We start from the raw sequence: 18,659 nt of genomic DNA on the forward strand, positions 1-18,659 counted from the left end.
TTTGCACAGGGCTTTCTGCAAAGTTTCCCACCTGAAGTCCCTTCTTCAAGCAGGGGTCTGCATTGCACAGCCAGTTAGTTGTCTGTCCCTGGTTTTCTTTTGATCAGGCCAGTGAGAAACTTACTCTACACGCTGAGTTAAAAAAAAAATCAAACAATTAAAAAGTGCCCTTGATTCTATCCGGACACATGTGCACAGTGTTTTGTTCTTCTCTGCCTCCCATGCAATGGTGGGGGATAGTCGGTACATGATTAGGAGGTTAAACCATATTAACCAGGATTTCCTGGTGTTTTCCTTTACAGCGGGATGGGTAGAGCTTCAGCATCTCCTTCCAGAACTTCCAGCGCAGAGAGATATCATTTCAGGGAGCAAAGCAGACATCATCCTTTCCCTCAATTGTCATGAGATGCCCCAGTTAGGTGTGGATCCCGAGGCACCCATGACATTGTCCTCCAAACTGTGCCTGCGGCCCTAGGTGATGTTGCTAAATTATACATGGGTAGAGGCTTTCAGCAGCGCTCTTTTTCCACTGGGGCACAAAGCACTGTGTTACAGGAGGGATTTTACATGTTGATCTCCAGGCCCTGCAGAAACCGCAGAGCTACAGGGAGGCAGGTAACTATTTAACTGAGAGGGCACATCAGGGTGTGAGTTTAATACAAATGAGAAGCAGATACATTGAGTGTAACTTTCTATTTGAGTTATTTCCTTGAGCACAAAAAAAAATTCTAAAAGTTTAAATATTAAGCCCATGTGGTTTTCGAAACAAAGAAAGTCAAGAAGGAACAAAGAAAAGTTTTACGGGCCACATTTAACTCTCCTCTCTGGTCAGATAAGAATCTGAGACCTTCGGCTCCTCCTAAATGACGGTAATTACTAGTTTTGTGATTCAGTATCTTTCTGTTCTCTGTGCCTTCTTCATTCTTATTTTACTCTAGCTATATTAATATGTCCTCACTTCCCTCCAACTAAAACACAAGCAAAGAAAAAAGACTCCCTTCGTTAGAGTGATTGAAAGACCATCTCACACAGAGTAGATGCAGAAAGGCTATTTGTCAGATGCATAAACAACATCCCCATCACCCTGGATCCTATCTCCAGGTTTATGTTAATTCCTCACATATATCAAACATGGCAGCTACCCAGAGCCAATTCTTGAGACATAACATGTTTGAGAAACACTTTGGAAACAAATGGAAGCTCCTGACTGCAAGGGAAGGAAGGAGGGAAGGTGGGCCGGTTATGTTGAGGATTAAATTCAAGTAGTTTGTTCTGGTATTTTGAATTCTTCAGGCAGTAAGTGACCCCATCAGAGCAGCCTCACTTGATCTGTGCCTGCGTTCTCCCTTTCACGTGTTTCTCTAACATCTGTGACCTCCATTCGTATAAATTAATATAAGCATGGAAACAGGGCTTCTCTACATGTATGATATTTATTCATCTAACAAGCAGTTTTTGCAGGTCACAGAGGCCAGCCTACAGAAGGTTCTGCACTGTGTCCATGCTTAATGTTGTACTGAAAATTTGGATGTTTGCTGTCTGTCTTGCTACTAAGACTCTCTCACAATATCCTCAATGGTGATTTTTCTTCTGTTGATTGGACAGGTAAAGACCAAGAAGGAGGATTTTCTCCATGCCTGGAACTCGTGTCTGCACCACGTGGCTTCTCTGTCCCTGGCACACACTCACCGAGGTCAGTTGGCTCCTGTTGAATATTTGTAATTGAGTGACTCAGGGGTCTACGGGTCCCTGGAGACACAGCTCTGCAGGGAAAGGACAGTCCCAACACACAGGGAAAGGACAGTCCATGTGTTGAATTTAGGGCCCCAAGTGACTTACAGAGACTTGAAGCTTGTGGTAAATCAACTCCCAACTTACTAGGAACACTGACCATATGACACCCACAAAGCCTGATGCTAAACCAGTCAGGAACAGCTCACTTAACACAACCTGACAATCACACACAGCACTTGACAGGAGCCAGTTGGCAAAATGCCTGCGCCTCAGAAGTGGCCCTCTGCCCAACCATGATCTCACTCCTAAACGGGAGGGTGTGCACACAGATAAAGTGAGGGTGTTTTAACAGGGGTCCTGCCTGAGGAATTTTAAGTACCAGAATTACTTAAACCTAATCATCAAATTAGCAAGAAACTGGGTCAACCTTCTAAAGCAGTGGTTCTCAACCAGGGGCAATTTTGCAATGTTTGGATGTTTGGCAATGTTTAGAGACATTTTTGGTTGTCACACTGAGAGGGGTAGTGCCACTGGTGCGGAGTGGGTGGAGGCCAGTGATGCTGCTAAACATGCTACAGAGCACAGACCACTCCCCTGCAACCAAGAATTATCTAGCCCCAAATGGCAGTAATGCTGAGGTTGAGAAACTTGAATATTAATTTTGGCTTCAGTCAACCAAAATAGCAAAATAAAATGAAACACTGAACACCAAGTAAGATCCATGACAGCTTATCATTGAAATTATTGTTTAATTTCAAGAATCATCAGTTTGTTTATCATCATGCCCTGACTCTGTGGGAAGAAAGTGTTAAAAGAGAAAGGCCAGTCATTCACTGAGTTGGTAGCTTTATGGGATTTTTCATCACACTGAGTCACTGCTGGCCCTGGGAGGGCTGGGTTTGGTCGTACCACAGCTTGCATCTGGGGCACCATCTCATGGGATGGAGATGGGGGCTCCTCGGTGGGATCAGGGCAGGTATTATGGCCAGGAACCTAGGAATGTGCCTGCATCCAACACAACCTGCCAGCCTGACCATCCCCCTTCCTCCATAACTGGAAAGTTCCAAAAGAGCAAAGTGCATGTGATTCAGTACCATGTGACTATACCTGCAGGAATGTGTGGGAGCTGACCTAGGAGCTCTGATGAGAGCTGGATTGGAGCGAGTGCTTTAGGCTCAGACCGAGCCCAGCTTCTTCCTTCCTTCTAAAGACCAGCTCTTGGGACCTTGCACCTTTAGGTGAGCCTCCTAACACAGGGCTCTGGAGTAAATGTGCCAAGAGCACAGGTTTCTTAAGGGAACACCTCCCCAGAGACTGGTCTCCACCCAGTGACCACACTCTGAAATGACCATGACCGCATTAGCCTTCCTGGTTCTGACTGAGTTCCACTTTCTGCTTCCTGGGACATGGGGGAGGAGCAAGGAGAGGGACCAGGAGCATCAGGGACCGTGGGTCACGAAGGCACAGGATTGGGTTCCCTCATTTGCAGACTCAAAATTTTTAATTTTGCCGGGCACGGTGGCTCACGCCTGTAATCCCAGCACTTTGGGAGGCCGAGGCGGGCGGATCACGAGGTCAGGAGATCGAGACCATCCTGGCTAACACGGTGAAACCCCATCTCTACTAAAAATACAAAAAATTAGCCAGGCGCGGTGGCAGGCGCCTGTAGTCCCAGCTACTTGGGAGGCTGAGGCAGGAGAATGGCGTGAACCCGGGAGGCAGAGCCTGCAGTGAGCCGAGATTGCGCCACTGCACTCCAGCCTAAGCGACGAGCGAGACTCCGTCTCAAAAAAAAAAAATTTTAATTTATTGCCCACCCACAGTATATCAGGCTCAGAGAAACTGACTTATCTTAACTGAACTCAAAAATGAGTAATATTTAAATCTGAATGCCAGTTTATTCATCAGAAATAAAATCCAACCACCAAGTCATCAGTACATGCCTTATCTGTTCTACGAGCATATCTTCAGATAGAATTCAGTTATAATTAGGAGGTTGCAGCAGGTCACACTATCAGGACAGCTCGTGCCCTCAGGCCTGGCTGGAGATCTGAGTGTCCCCTGTGATCTGCTGCAGACCCTGGAGCCCACAGGGTGTCTACTTCCCTGGACTATCTTGGTACACTCAGTATCAACCATAAATTTAAGAAATTTATGTAGACCACCCTTCTTCTGTTGGTGGGTTATTTCTTCAGATTTGCTGATCAGGTTGAAATATATCTGGGGTATGAAACAGCACTTGAGACACCCTGATTGAAGGCGAGTGTGTCTTGGGCCTTCTCATTCACTGTATGTAGACTTGTACTGGCTTCACTCTCAGGAGTGGTGTGGCCCTGGCTCCTCCCTCTGGGCCCCTATATACTGACCACAGATATCGCCCTTCCTGGGACATGAGGATGGACTATATGGACTCCAGGTGAAAAACTTCTAAACATTCAGAGATGTGATTAAGTTTGAAAAGGGAGGAGGATGTCAAAGAATCACAGCACAATTAATTTCACCTTAGAAACACTATCGTTGAGCCTCGGGCTGCACAGCCTGCTTGCTGAGGGCACAGTGGAGCTTAGTGAGGACTGAGGATGGGGGCTCTGGAGTCAGGTCACCAGGTTCAGATCCCAGCTTTACCTCTACCAGCTGTGTGACTGTGAGTGAGTTACACACCCTCCCTGAGCTTCAGTTTGTTCCTCATTTATAAAATGTAGAGCGCATGATATTTACCTCATGGGGCTGTTGGAAGGATTAATGAGACAATGCTCCAAAGCTCTTACCTTTGCATCTGGCTCATTGTTAATGCTTAATAAAACCTTTTTATTACCACTAATCACTACTCTATGAAAACCTGAGTTCTTATAACCAAAGTAGAACATTTTCGACCTTGTTCCTAAAAGGGAAGAAAAAGAGGAAAATGAAACAGGTTAAGTCTGAGTGTATGAAGTCTTCACACCAGGAGAAAATATCAAGGATTTGATGATGGCACAGTACAAAATAAATCCAAATCAACTCTGAACCTTTTATTGGTTCATAACCACAGTAGCACAAGTGATTATTTTCAGGAAATTGGCTTCAGGTTCAATGTCAGATAAGGAGGACTAGGAAGTATAAAGAAAGTAATGGAAGAAAAATCCTAAGAATTAGTTCAATGACAGCCTTTAGAAAGCCCGGGAATGTTTTGAGATCGAGAAATCCATCTGTAATGAGGAGGTCTGTACAGATACAGAACAGGCCCTAAAGATAAGGATGCACTAAACATAACACTGGCCAGTAAAATTTCACCAGCATGTCATTACATTCAAATAGCATGTTACCCTCTGTCAGAGGCCTCCAGGGGATGGGAGAAGTAGAAGGAGCCCATCTGTCTGTGTTCAGTGACCAGACCCAGATGTTGCCTTTGGAGCCTTTTGAAGGAAGAATGCATAGGAAGGAAGAGAAGGATCAGTCTGTTAAAGCACAGTCTTTTTTTTTTTTTTTTGACGGAGTCTCGCTCTGTCGCCCAGGCTGGAGTGCAGAGGCATGATCTCTGCTCACTACTCTGGGGACTACAGGTGCCCGCCACCACAACCAGCTAATTTTTTGTATTTTAGTAGAGATGGGGTTTCACCGTGTTAGCCAGGGTGGTCTCAATCTCCTGACCTCGTGATCTGCCCGCCTTGGCCTCCCAAAGTGCTGGGATTACAGGCATAAGCCACCGTCCCTGGCCTAAAGTACAGTCTTAATGTCACCCCAGATGACAATGAACTCAGAATTTAGCCATTTTTATTAGGAACAAATGGAAAAACGCCTTCTGGCATCTGTCTCCGTTTGTCACCTGAAGACTAGGGAAAACCATGTTTGAAATAAAAATGTTAAGCAGTCTCTAGTGGTTTCTGTAGTGGGATGTAACTGTTACAATGATAAATCGTTATTTTTCTGTGATACACATTTTTGTCTTGCCCTAGAAAGTGCAGTTCTGAAGCTTGGTGCTGTCTGAACCCCTAAGGGTGTACCAATTCCTAAACAAAAAAGGAGACAGGAGGCACTTTTATTAAATAAATTACATCCACCACTTTCCAGCTCTGTGCAGAATTGTCTCTTGCTTTTCTCATTCTCAAAGCTTGTGAGTACTTCTCATTATGCAGCAGGAAGTCCTCTTTCTGGTTCTTAATAAAGTGACTAATAATTTAGAATGTTCATATTAAGAGCAGGTTGTAATTATAATTAGAATATATAATAATGTGGATTTCTGCCTATTGGGGATTAATTTCAGACTCCTCTCAAGGGTGCATTTGTTTTGAAACAAGACTTTCTTTGTTAATGAAAACATGATCGCATGCATTATTAAAGCATTATTTCTGTGTGTTATCCATTAGCGCTTGTTCCAGTATTCTTCCTGGGATCAGCATTTTCCTCTCAGTTGTTAATGGGACTACTCTTTATATAAACTACGTTCACCTTGATTTAGCTTTAGCTTTGGCATTCATCCTCTAGGAAATTATGGGAATATCCCTACCGCCTCCTCAAATGTGCATTACATTATGCAAGCTCAGATAAACAAAAGGCCACAACATCAACCCGTAGTCCTGTGTGAATCTAGGTACTTGCCCCTTTTCACTGAACTAAACCCAAGATCATGAAGGACACACCCGACTTGGGGTAGAACCAGAAGTTGCAAGACAACACTTCTCATTCTTTGACTGTTGGGTTTCTGCAGTGTTTTTCTGTTACTACTGGAGGTGGAGGCCTGGAGGGGAGGGGAAGAGTGGGAGGACCAGAGGTGCTAGTTGGCTGTGACACCTGTGTGCCTTCCTCTCCCCCAACACCCATCTGCTGGTGTGTCTAACTTTAGAGAAGTCTCATGTGGCCCCACACAAGTGGCCTGAGGGAGGGAGCGAGGGAGGGAGGTAGGGAGGGAGGGAAGGAGCCCTGGGTGCCACTGCCCCTGCTTCTGGCCCCTGTCTTTGTCTAGCACCCAGTAAATGTGTGGGCAGTGGAAACCAGTGAGAAGGTCTGTTGCGCCAAGAATAGGCAGATGGAATTCACTGCCAAATCCCAGTAGGCCCAGCATCTTGGAGGCCCCAACATTGGGGAAGAGAAGGAATGTCCCCTGGCTTTGTTTCCTCTACTTCAATCACATGGCCGAATCCTAGGCCTATGAGCAATGCCTGTGGGAAAAAGGTGAACCTGGGAGTTGAGGGTCACCATTTCACAGTGTGTGTGATGGCCGGGAGCAGCCTGGGGAGTCAAGGGAGTCCAGGGACACTGGGTCTCTGATGCTTGAGGTCTGGAAATCCAGGAGCTGGCAGGATATGGAGGGACACGAAAGTGAGAACTCACCTTCTAACTATACTCACACACGATATTGCTTTGAGGGAGAGCGACGAAGGTGGCGGCCAATTGGAAGTCGGAGGGAGGTGCCTGGTGAAACGGAGACCAGCAGAAGTAGGAGCATGGAGGTCCCTTGTGCTAACATCAAGGAGGGCTCTTAGACAAAAAAGATGAGAAGGAAATTTGACTGGATGGAAGCATTGTAGTATGTAAAAATCTGGCAGAGCATGCCACTTTGCCAAAGTGGATTTTAATTTCATGGCACATTGGCCAAGAGACATGGGAAGAGAAGGTTTAAGAACACAGACTGCCCAGTGTGATAGTAGCTCTGTGGAAAGCTCTCCTCTGACATCCTGCAGGTTGTGCCCATAGGTCTTCATGCTGGGGTTCCCTCCCCAAGCTTCTCCATCTCCCCAAGCCATGTAGTTGAACATCAGGTTTGGGTCAGCTGGGTCCTAAGAAGACCCCAAATGCTGTTTTCTGAAGAAGTGCTGTCACGCCCCTGAACTTGGGAGCTTGTCCCTGAAGAAACCTGTCTTTAGAGACTTTACTGACTCACTCTCCTTTGAAGAAAGTGAGAAATTCTGAGGTGGTTTTTTTATCACCAGTGACCTGAGGACTCTGTTGCACTGGGAGGAGGGGGAAGAAAGGCAAAAGCAAAGTCTGACACCCGAATGATGTGTGTATTATGGAGGACTCTCAAGAACAGAAGTTAGTGGCTGTACTTGACCTGGATGCTAATGAAATGCCACCCTTTGAGCCCAGTCTAATGGCCAACACACAGCCATCTGTGTAATGATCACAGCCATCACAGCCATCTCCATCTATAGAGAATTGTCTCTTTGCCAAAGACTCGCCAAATGCTTGGCCCTTGTAATTTGTTTAATCTCCACAACACCCTTGCAAAGCCCACTGAGGAAACTGAGGCTTGGAGGGGTGAACAACTGCTTGGGATCACACGCTAATAAGCTGTGGCATTATGACTTTGCCCCGGGGCCAGTTAACCCTACAGCTTTCCCCAGACAGGCAGTGGAGCTCCTCACCCCATCCACTGCACTCTCTAAGGGGTTTCCTTCCCACAGATGAATCCCAGAGAATGGGAGTTCTGGTGTTCTTGAGTTTTTGAAAGTCTTTCTTTGTGTATTTATTTATGGTAAAGTTAGCATGTACTGCTTCCTACTACTCTTACTGGATTTGCCTCTGAACAATACTTCTTGGTTTTTTCTATTTCACAGAGTTTCTGTGAGGATTAAATGAAATAACATGGGTGGAAGCCCTAGGGCCATGTAGAGCAAAGGGAGCCAACATTCAGTGAGGGCTCAGCCTATCAGGCCCTGTGCAAAATATTAGGGACAGAGCAACTCAATCCCTCACTAGGCAGTGAGGAAGGAACCACTGCCTTCTCAACTTTCATCTGAGGAAACTGAGGCACAGAGAGGTTAATAAGTTGTCCAAGGTCACACAGTTAAAAGATGCAGAAGGAAGACTCAAATCCCAGCAGACTGCTGCCATCTGCCCGTGTTGCAGGGCTTCCAGTGCTTGTTGGAGCTGAATCTGGGAGCTCAGCATTTCTAAAGGAACAAAATAAAAAAATAAAAAATAAGCTCTTCCCACTTTATAAATATGTTTTTGCTCTTTTGTTTCCCACTCTGTGATCAAAATATTGTACATTGTATGATGGACTGCAGAGAGGTCTACAGCCCCTGTTCATTTAACTTCTAATATCTAAGTAGTTTCAAAATTTGGTTACATTAGCACCGTGGGCAAAAGTAACACCAAAAGTAAAAAAAGAAATTATTTGCACGAAGTATACTGTGTTTGTGAGTTTTCCACTGGGAACAGCATGGAGAATAAGACCTTCTAAATGGTGAGTAAAAATAAAAGTATAGGAACTCTTGATTTATCATAGACACTCTAGATATAATTTTGTATTTAAAAATATTATTCCATACCACATATTGTAAAGTTAAACATGTTTGCAGTAAACATAAATTTAAATTTAGGTTTTAAAGGACAACATGTTCTAATCTCACGAAACATTTAGCAAATAACCTTTGAGCTCACATGAGCCACCCACACAAAAACCAAAATGAACTACAGAAAAAAAAAAAACAGAAAAAGCAACTGTCTGTTGACAACCAGATTTTCTTTCAGCTCTTTGAGTATTTTTCTTCTATAAATAATCTGTATGTTTCAAATGTGGCCATCTTCTTTAAAGGTGCCTCCTGGCATGTTCTCATTTCAGTGTGTCTTAAAAACAAGAATTAAATGTGTAAATCATGGAAACTATTGAGTTTTTGGAGGGGAGATCTTTGAGATACATGCTCTTTAGATACCAAAAGTGTCAAAATGAAGCATTAAGGTGATGTATTATTTCCTCAATGCATCTGTTTATCTTTTGTGAAATCTTGAGTTTGATAAATCACCAGAGATAAAAACATCATTTTTAACCTATCAGAGATCCCAAGTGCCAGGAGGAAAAATAGTGCTTTGTCTCCTCTTTATGAATTTACCTCTCTCTTTGCTTATGACTTATGAGATTTTATTTGCAGAGAAAACATAATGCTCTATTAACTTGAAAATGATGGCTTTTACTCAGAAACATGAGAACCAAAAAGAAAAAAAAAAGCAGCATTTATCCTCTGAGATACAATCGTTTAACAAGTTTTGATATCTACTTAAAGTGGCACAGAATGTTAGAGGGGGAAAATGATAACAAGGTAATTAAAAGTGAGGTTTTCACCAGTATTTCACCTTTGTCTACTGACATGTAGAATCTCAGCTGTGGCATATCAAAGCAGATATTGAATACTTTTGAATTTTTATATAACATTAGTGTAAGTAGAGATTGCTGGCCCCTATCTCTTGTGATTCTTTTTTGCCCCTGAAAATCACTCAGAAGTTCTCCCTTCATTGGCCACCTGGAAAATAAAATAATTCTCACAGATTTTTATAACTATGGGCGAAAATTCTTCTGTGTCCAGGAGTGCAGCAACAAAGGAGTTTGTAGTAGAGATGGCTTCTAACCAGTTCTTTCTGTGAGCTAGAAGATTAAAGTGCATGAATCATGCAAGTAGGTCAGTCTAGAAAACATAACATAGCAGAAAAAAATGGCTTTCAAAAATGTTCAAAACAGCTGTTTCTCAGTATGTAAACCAGCTTCTTGGTGCAGTGGATATTAGAGTTCCTTGCCTTGTGCATATTTTATCATTCTTCAATCCTGAGCAGTTTAAGACAAAATAAATTTTATGCACACCCATTCCAGGCCATGGGCATGCAGTTGAGTTTTTCTAGTAATTGTGCTATTTTAAGGAGACACCCAGGTTCTGCCCTAACACCAGAGGTGCCTAAGGTCGCAGCTGCTCAGGACCTGTGGTAGCTGTGAGCAGCTGAGCTCAGTTTGCCTCTGTTCTTTCTTCTTGCAAGAATCACACAGACCGCGTTGGTCCTACGGAATAGAATCACAATATTGCCTCAGACCATAGGACCAATACAGCAGAAGGTCCTGAGAAGCTGCAGCTTGCTCCATCTCTCAGCCTCCTACTGCTGCATGCAAAATAAACATTGAAACTGTGGAGCTACCTCTCCTGAATCTGGCATCTACTCAGTTATCCTTCAGAAACAATCCTGATGTGGTGCACCCTTCCTCATTCCCTTATCCACCCTTCTCGCCCCATACTTGTTGAAAGCCTGCTGTGTGTCCAGGACTGTGCTACCCTCCGGGAATAAAAGGTCCAGGATGAAACAGCCAAGGAGCACTGGTCAGAACTGAGATGAGAGCCCCCATAGACTAGGAGCCCTGAGAGAACACGGAAGAGACACAAGCTGGGCAGGGGGTGCAGGGTCCACGCGGCTCCCCATGAAGTTCCAGTGAGGCGAGCAGCATTTGAAACTTTGCCTTTTGAAGGGCAGGTAGAATTTAGCTATCTGGAAGGTGGAAAGGACATTCCGAGCAGATGGAAGAACAAGGAGGGAGGCGTGAAGTGCGTGGATGACTTGGGAAAGTGCTTGTGGCTTGGCGTGGTTGGGGTGTAGGGCCAATGTGAGGATGAACAGCAGGGTCCCACAGGGCCTGAGTGCCAAGGCCAGTAGCTGTCATTGTCAACTCCCACTGTCAGTGGGGAGTCTTGGAAAAAGCTTTGGGAAGATTTCTTCAGGTGTGGAGGTGAACAGCTCTGAGGATGGGAACTGAGGAGCAATAGCAGCAGGCCTGCGTGGAGGGGTGGGTTCTGGAGGTGCGAGGGCAAAGGGGCCTGGAGGGCCTCCAGGTGGAGGGTGAGCTCTGAGGAAAAGCCAAGGGTGACGAGGGAAGGGCTGCTTCTGGGCACCAAGGTGGAGAGAGAACTGGGTCCAACTCAGCTTGGACGTGTGGCACATGTGTGACCTGGGGCCACACATGCAGATGCCGAGACAGGCGCGTGGCAGAGAGTACTGCAGGGCCTCATAACATCCAGGTCCTAAGCCTGAGCACTATATTAAATGGGAGGGTGAATCGCTGCAAGGTGGAAAACAGGATCAATGCCACGCCTGAGGCAATTGCAGCTGTCCTATCCATTATCTTCCCAATTTAAGTGTGACACTGGAGTCCACAGTGTTTGTTTCCCAAAATTGGCTGACTCTTGTTCCACTGATGGGACAGTGGTGGTGGTGGTGGCCTCCAGCTGAGTGTTAGTGTCCAAGTTGTCCTTCCATGCAGGTGAAGGGGGATCTGCAGATGGGACAGAGCTGGGCCATGGGGAGGCTCACACTGGCTGCTCACACTGGAGATGACACTGGGGAAAAGATGTGGTGACAGTGGTTGCTGCCTCTGGCTGCCCCCGGCTTTACACCTTGCTCTTGGCTAAGACTGGAGCAGGCCCCAGGAAGCAGCCTTCGGCCATGGTGAGCCAAGGCCATGTCAAATAGGGGAGAGCCTGCCACTGTCCACCATGGGGGAGGGCAGCCCCCTGCACACAGGGAGTCCATGGGCTCCAGAAGGGGTCCAGATGAGCTGCGCCGTCGTCTCTTCCTGAGTGAATGGTGCATTTGCCCCAAGCTGAAAGGGCTCTGCCTTTCAGGAAAGCAGGTGACCACTGTGCTGTGTCTCCCGACTTTGTGCCTGAGCCAAAGACTACAGATTGTTCCCTTAGCAACCAGCAGAGAGCCCTAAGAAGGAGGATGAATGTCTCGGGTGTGCAATGCCCCCCATGTGGAGAGAGGGCAGCTGCTTTTCTCCCTGAGCCCAGAACACGGCAGGCAGGTTGGGCTCCTTCAGGCCCCCCAGCCCCTTTGGGAACTGCTCACATCTAGGATTTGGCAACCAGTTCTCCACATCTCGCTCCCATGGCTCAGTCTAGAATAAAGACTTCCAAGATGTCAGTCAGCCCCCATTACGTTCCCATCCCCGGGACTGGACAAACTGGTATTTTGCCTGCCTAGGGAAATACAGTCTTAGTCTTAGTATAGACTCACTTAGTTTATTTGCTTAGAAGGTTTTCAGTGCCTCCTATTTGCCAGACTTAGGACTCATATGATCAGAACAATGTGATGCTTTTCAATCCAGCAGAGGGAATAGGATGTGAACACAGGGTGCACACACACATGGAGCGGGAGAGCCCATGAGAGGTGCAGGCTCCCTGCACAACCACAGGCTCCCACGTGGTGTCACAGCAGACCCATTGGTGCTGGGTCTTGAAACATGCATAGGATCCCGAAGGTGGGGACGTGGCTGTGCAGGATGGGAAGAAGCCATAGAGTGAACAAAAGTGGAGGTGGCAGAGTGAAGGGCTTGAACATGGAATGACAAGGGGCCTGCCTTGTCAGGAGGAAGGTGTTTGGGAGAAAGGCCAAGAAACAATATTGAGAGAATGAGCCTGGAAAAGAGGGCCAGGGTGGGTCGTGAGGTGTGCCGGATGCTACATCATGGAGCTTAGCCTCTGCTGGGCAGCAGAGTAGGTGGCCAAGGAAGGGAAGGAGTTGGAGAGTGACTGTCACCCCAGGACTCCCTGGAGGGAAAGTTTCCTGGCTTTAGGGGATGCGGTGCTTTGGAGAAAGAGACCCAGAGTGGAGCTGGATGGAGGATGGAGACCAAAACAAGTGGATGTGACCAGCAAGCCAGAGGACAAAGATCTGCAAAGAGGTGGTGGCAGTGGGGGTCGAAAGGAGGGTTGGTGTTGGAGGAGCAGTGGCCCATCACCATCCTGGAGGAAGCTGTCCCTTGGGAAGTGCTGGGCAGAAAACATGTTGAGACTTAGTTGTAGACCGAGAGCTTGTCTGCCAGAGAAGAGACGCATGCTGGCTCCTGTGGGCTCCCAGGTGTGGGGCCAGAGAAAAGGAGGGCCACATGTGTCATGCTCTGCCGCTCTCTGGAACAGAGGTGCTCTCTGACAGGGCAGGCTGGGGGACAGTGAGCAGGGCCCTCACCCTCTCGTGGAGGTCCCCCAAGGGCCAGCTCCACACCCCCCACCACATCTCAACATGCAGGAGACTGGCTGCACCATGACTGCTGGTTGCAAAGAAGTTAAAGGCCCCTGTCAACCCTCCGTGTTGATTCTGAAAACAAAGCCAGAGTTCTTTCTGCAAAACGAAGCCTTTTTGTTTCTCTCTCTCTCTCTTTCAACGTTTCTCTGTTGTGTTATGAAAAAGAGGTGGGTGGGGGACTTCAGAAGCTGTCTGGAGTGGCAGACAGCTCTGCACGATGAGCTGAGAGCGCCGCAGTCACACACAGGTGGGAGGAGAGGGCTGAGGGACAGTGGCCGCAGTGTCCCACCTCGTGGTGCAGTCAGTAGAGAAGGAGTCATCGATAAGGGGCCCCTGGCCAGGAGCCTCAGATATGGGTGCTGGGGAGCTTGACCCTCAAGGATCCCAAGGAGAGGCTGGTGAGGAGACATGGGGCCCTCTACTTCTGGTGCCAGGGAAGCCTCAGTAAGGGAGGTCGCTGCCTCTAGAGAAGGGTGCCTGGTTCCCAGCAATGCTCAGCCATCAAACTCCTCCAGAGGAACTGTCCATGGAGGGGTAGGTGTCAGCCCCCATATTTCTGCCACCACTAAGAGGAAGTTGGCTTTCTCCTCTTCACTTAGGTATCTGAGATGAGAGTCACGTTCCCCTACCAGACTGAAGCTCAGCTGGTGCAATCTCCTCTTTTCAGGGACCTGGTATTTTAGTGCCAGGTCTTCCTTCCCTACCAGGAAGGAGCCTGCCCCTCCTATGCGGGGCCCAGGGCAGAATTACAAAGCAGGCTTACAACATGTTGAAGAAAATCTACTCTGCCCTCCTGCCCTGACAAATGTAGCTTTGTTCATCCAGAAGGCCAGATTCGAATTTAGAATGCCCAGGCTCCTAGCAGTTATGTGAACTCTGCAGCATGGTGAGAAGCAGCCCCTTGGCCCACCTCTCTCTCATTGTACCTCCAGCTCTACCCTACACTGTGCAGATCATCTGGTCTAGACACTCAAGGTCTGTCCACATCCCTGCAATCAGCTGCCCCTTGGCTACCCCATGGGTCTAGAGTGGACACGGCAGCAGTGTGGCTCCCCAGCAGCAACACATCGCAGAAAAGAGGCTTAAGGTATTTGGGTCAGGAAACAAGAGTGTTGGTCCCTGGAGGAGTGGATGCAAGTTCCAGGTGGGCAGTCCCTGTAGCCCCATGGGCAGGGCCCTCTAAAGCTTAGCCCCAGGGGCAGGGCCCTGGCGCAAAGATTGAGAGAGAAGCTGAAAGAACATTCTGAGACAGGATTTCTGAGCACTGCAGCCCCAGGTGCAGGTTATAGGTCAGGGTCAATTGTACCTGCTAACTTAGTGACAGGTGCCCAATCTGACCAGCGATATTTCAAGAGAAAAATCAGTACAATGGTATTGTGGGTTTGCTTTGTTTTGTCTTCCCCCTTATTGGAAACAGGATGTTATAATGAAATTTATTCTAGGTGCAACCATTTCCTTGAGTGTTACGTATCTCCCGTTTTGTAAGGTTCTACCCTACAGCAATGACTGCAGGGGATGAGGCCACTGTAGATAATTTACTGCCGGCCATTGCAGCACATACACAGAAGAGGAAACCTGTTTCATGCTGCTCCATATTTTTTTCTCCCAAATGACCACTGTTTACTTGAATCAGGTGTTTATTTCCCTATGCTTCCTCTCCTTGATCCCCAACCTCAAAGCTACTTGTTATCTAAAAGTCTCTTGTTCTCCCTTCTTTTGTCACACAAAGGTGGAAAGGTCCAACCAAGGAGAACTGAACTCTACTCAGACAGGTGGCAGCCTCAGCCTCCCACTACTGACATGAACAGTACTGGAACACTTAAGAGCAGTTGAGACAATACATAGTGAAGCAAGAAAGTGATTCCACTGACAGTCCCTTAGGGAGACTAATGCCCCAGTGAGACTTTGCATTTTGTTGGCACTAGTTTGGCTGCGTATCTTATTTTCATTAGGCAGTCGACCCCTTGAATCAGCAACAAAGGTAGAAGAAAGTAGATACAACAAATGTTTTCATTTTGAGGTTTTTTTCCTCTTATTTAAAAGTTGGGGAGGAAGAAGGGAGGGGTCATGAAATGTCAACTTGTCATGAGGCTTTTCTTGCAAGTTGTCAGTGAATCAGCTATCAGGGAAAGTGGCCGCACAGACCTGTTCTCATAGTGAGTGAGTCTCATGAGATCTGATGGTTTTATAAGGGGCTTTTCCCCCTTTTGCTCAGCACTGCTTCCTGCCGCCATGTGAAGGATGTGTTTGCTTCCCCTTCTGCCATGATTGTAAGTTTCCTGAGGCCTCCCGAACCCTGCAGAACTGTGAGTCAATTAAACCTCTTTCCTTTATAAATTACCCAGTCTCGGGTATGTCTTTTTGAAAACCTAATGGTTTCCACCCCCTCTTCTCTTTTGGGATTTGGTAGCAATGAGAGTGGGGTGAGGGGAGAGAGAAACCTGCATTGGCATAGGAGCCTGTGTCACACTGACATCTAGGGTGAGGGGAAAAAACCGAGACATAGATGCATGCTGCTTTTGTTGGGCCTCTGTTCTGATGGTTAGTTTTTGTCATCTGTGTAGGAAGGGCTGTAGGCTGCTAGCCCCATAAAACTCAGCCAGCCCATGAAGAGAACTGGACTGAAGTGTGGCCTTGTGTTCCTACACGTGCACTTCAGTCCAGTTCCACAAAACGGGGTCATGACTGTGGGCATGCTGGACATCATGGGGACAGGACAGAGTCTGGGATAGGATCCAAGCCCATCTCCTGCACCCTCTCCTGAGGCCAGGGCAGCCCAGACATCTAAACACTAGAGACTGATTGGGTAAGAAAAACTCCATGTGTCATGTGTCACATCAAGGCATCAAACAGGGAATAGGGGAGACTTAGAGATAGCTTTGTACAGGAACCTGAGATGGAGTGCAGACTCACTGCCAGCACCGTTTCTTCACACACAGCCTCACACCTGCTCCAGCAAGTGGGCTCCAGGCTCCACACATCACTGATGAGGAAGTGAGGCTCAGCAAGGCTGTGTGACTTGTCTAAGGACACACAGCTGGAAGTGGCAGAGGGAAGGTTTAAAGTCAGGTCTGTCTGATGCCAAACCTGTGTTGAGACTACTCCCCATGCTGGCCCTGGGGAAGGGTGGTATATTAGTTCTTTCTCATGCTGCTAATAAAGACATACCCAAGACTGGGTAATTTATAAAGGAAAGAGGTTTAACTGACTCACAGTTCTGCAGGGTTGGGGAGGCCTCAAGAAACTTAACAATCATGGCAGAAAGGGAAGCAAACACATCCTTCTTCACATGGTGGCAGGAAGGAAAAGTGCCGAGCAAAAGGGGGAAATGCCCCATATAAAACCATCAGATCTCATGAGAACTCACTATCATGAGAACAGCATAGAGGGTAACCACCCCCATGATTCATTTACCTCCCATTGCTTCCCCTCCCATGACATGTGGAGATTAGGGAGCTACAGTTCAAGATGAGATTTTAGTGGGGACACAACCAAACCATATCAGGTGGGATCCTGGCCATCCTGAGGAGACAGGGAGGGAGTGCATGGCCCAAGATGGAACCCTGCATGAATGAGAGTCAGGAGCCATCAGGGTGGTTTGCATGGGGAAGAGGGGCTAGGCCTGGTGTGGTGAGGAGGAATGCAGGCCATAGGCATAGGGCTCCAGCAGGGCCAGGCTCAGAGTGGTGGCAGCGGTGGGCATGGAGGCTGGGAAACAGCGAGAAGTTCTCCAGGAATCAAAGTGGCAGCACTACTGTGGGAAAGTGGTGCATCCAAGGGACATCATCCTACAAGAGTCAGCAGGCATGGGATGCTGAGGGAGAGATCAAAGAATCAGGCTCAGTGGCCTGGTGGCTGGAGGATGATAGTCCCACAGAAATGGGAAAAAGTTGGAAAGGGCTGGCTTGGTATGGAAGTTGACTGGTTTGGATTGGATGTACAGAGTTCAAGGTAACTTGAAGTGGGTGCTATGTCTATGACAACGAAAAGTATCGTAGTGGAGTCCAGTGCACAGGCAGTGAGAAGTATGAACACAGGGTCACCACAGAGAGGAGAGAGCTGTCGGTGACAATCCAGTAGCTCTCTAAGGAAGCAAGTGTTTCAATTTCCCTGACCCGCACTAAGTGAGATTCTAAGTTACAGCATAAACCTTTACCAAATAAAATAGCCACCTTAAAAAGGTGATCTAAAGAAACCTAGCACCTGAATTTGTAGATTATTCTTTAGCCATCCTCAGACAGTAGTCAGAGATCAATATGTTATCACACCAAATCAGATCACAGCAAAAGTCCAAAACTGAGGACGGAGTTGAGGGAGAGAGGTCTTGCCTCCAGGGTCTTCCCCAGGCAGGTATATTCTGAATGAGTGACAGCAAAAGCATTCGTGTAAACTTAACACAGCTTGGGCCCTTATCTCACTGTACAAGTTTCTGCTGAGCCCCTTTTATAGGCAAAGTTAATTTTTAAAAAAGATTAAATTGATGATTCTATGTAATTAACCCTGGCTTCAGCCAATTGAAGACTGGGTGGGTATATGCATTGGAGAGCGTGTGGAAGGCAACATTGATCTCTCTATGGATCCCAAGTAGTCTTGACTGGATAAAAGCAAAATTTAAACTTGGAAGAAATAATCAGCACCAGATACAATTGACAGCAGTCAAGATTGCATGGAGTAATTTAGCCAGAGATGAAAGCAGTCTAAGGAATTCTATTTCAGAGTAACATTGAAAACTGCAAACAACCTACCCAGACAATATTTTCTTGATGAAAATTCATTATTGCTGATATAGTTCTCTTTAAAATAATCCATATTTGTAGACATGACATCCAGGCATGCTTGAGGTCAAATCATTGGAATCAGACTGTCCCTCAGCCTTGAGGCTGAGTTTAGCTCTGCCCACCTTTGTGGGATCTGTGGGAGTTGGGATGGGACCAGAGGGCAATCAGTGTCTTTAATGGCTGGATGGGTGGGCTTGGGATGTTCAATTGGAGGACTGAGTTTTGCTCTACTCAAAGACAAGAGGCAGAACTGTTCCCAGCAGAGAGCAATGAAGGGTCATAGAGGGTAAAGAGTGAATGCAGCTTTGAGTATAGCAATCAAAGGCTAATCTAGATGGGTTAACTTAGTAAAAGCCTTAACGCCTGTCAAATAAGTGGTTTTAAATC

General features: G+C 46.9%; 1 protein-coding gene across 1 annotated transcript in view; it reads left to right on the top strand.

Annotated features, from left to right (window-relative positions):
* ACOXL (acyl-CoA oxidase like) overlaps window positions 1-18,659 on the top strand; it is a 362,868-nt gene that overhangs the window by 275,004 nt on the left and 69,205 nt on the right. The window contains exon 14 of the mRNA XM_030827970.1: window positions 1,606-1,693. Within this exon, the coding sequence (XP_030683830.1) occupies window positions 1,606-1,693 (88 nt within the window). The remainder of the gene's footprint in view (window positions 1-1,605; window positions 1,694-18,659) is intronic.

Source organism: Nomascus leucogenys, chromosome 14, assembly GCF_006542625.1.
Source record: "Nomascus leucogenys isolate Asia chromosome 14, Asia_NLE_v1, whole genome shotgun sequence".
In the NCBI taxonomy this organism is placed as follows: Eukaryota; Metazoa; Chordata; class Mammalia; order Primates; family Hylobatidae; genus Nomascus; species Nomascus leucogenys.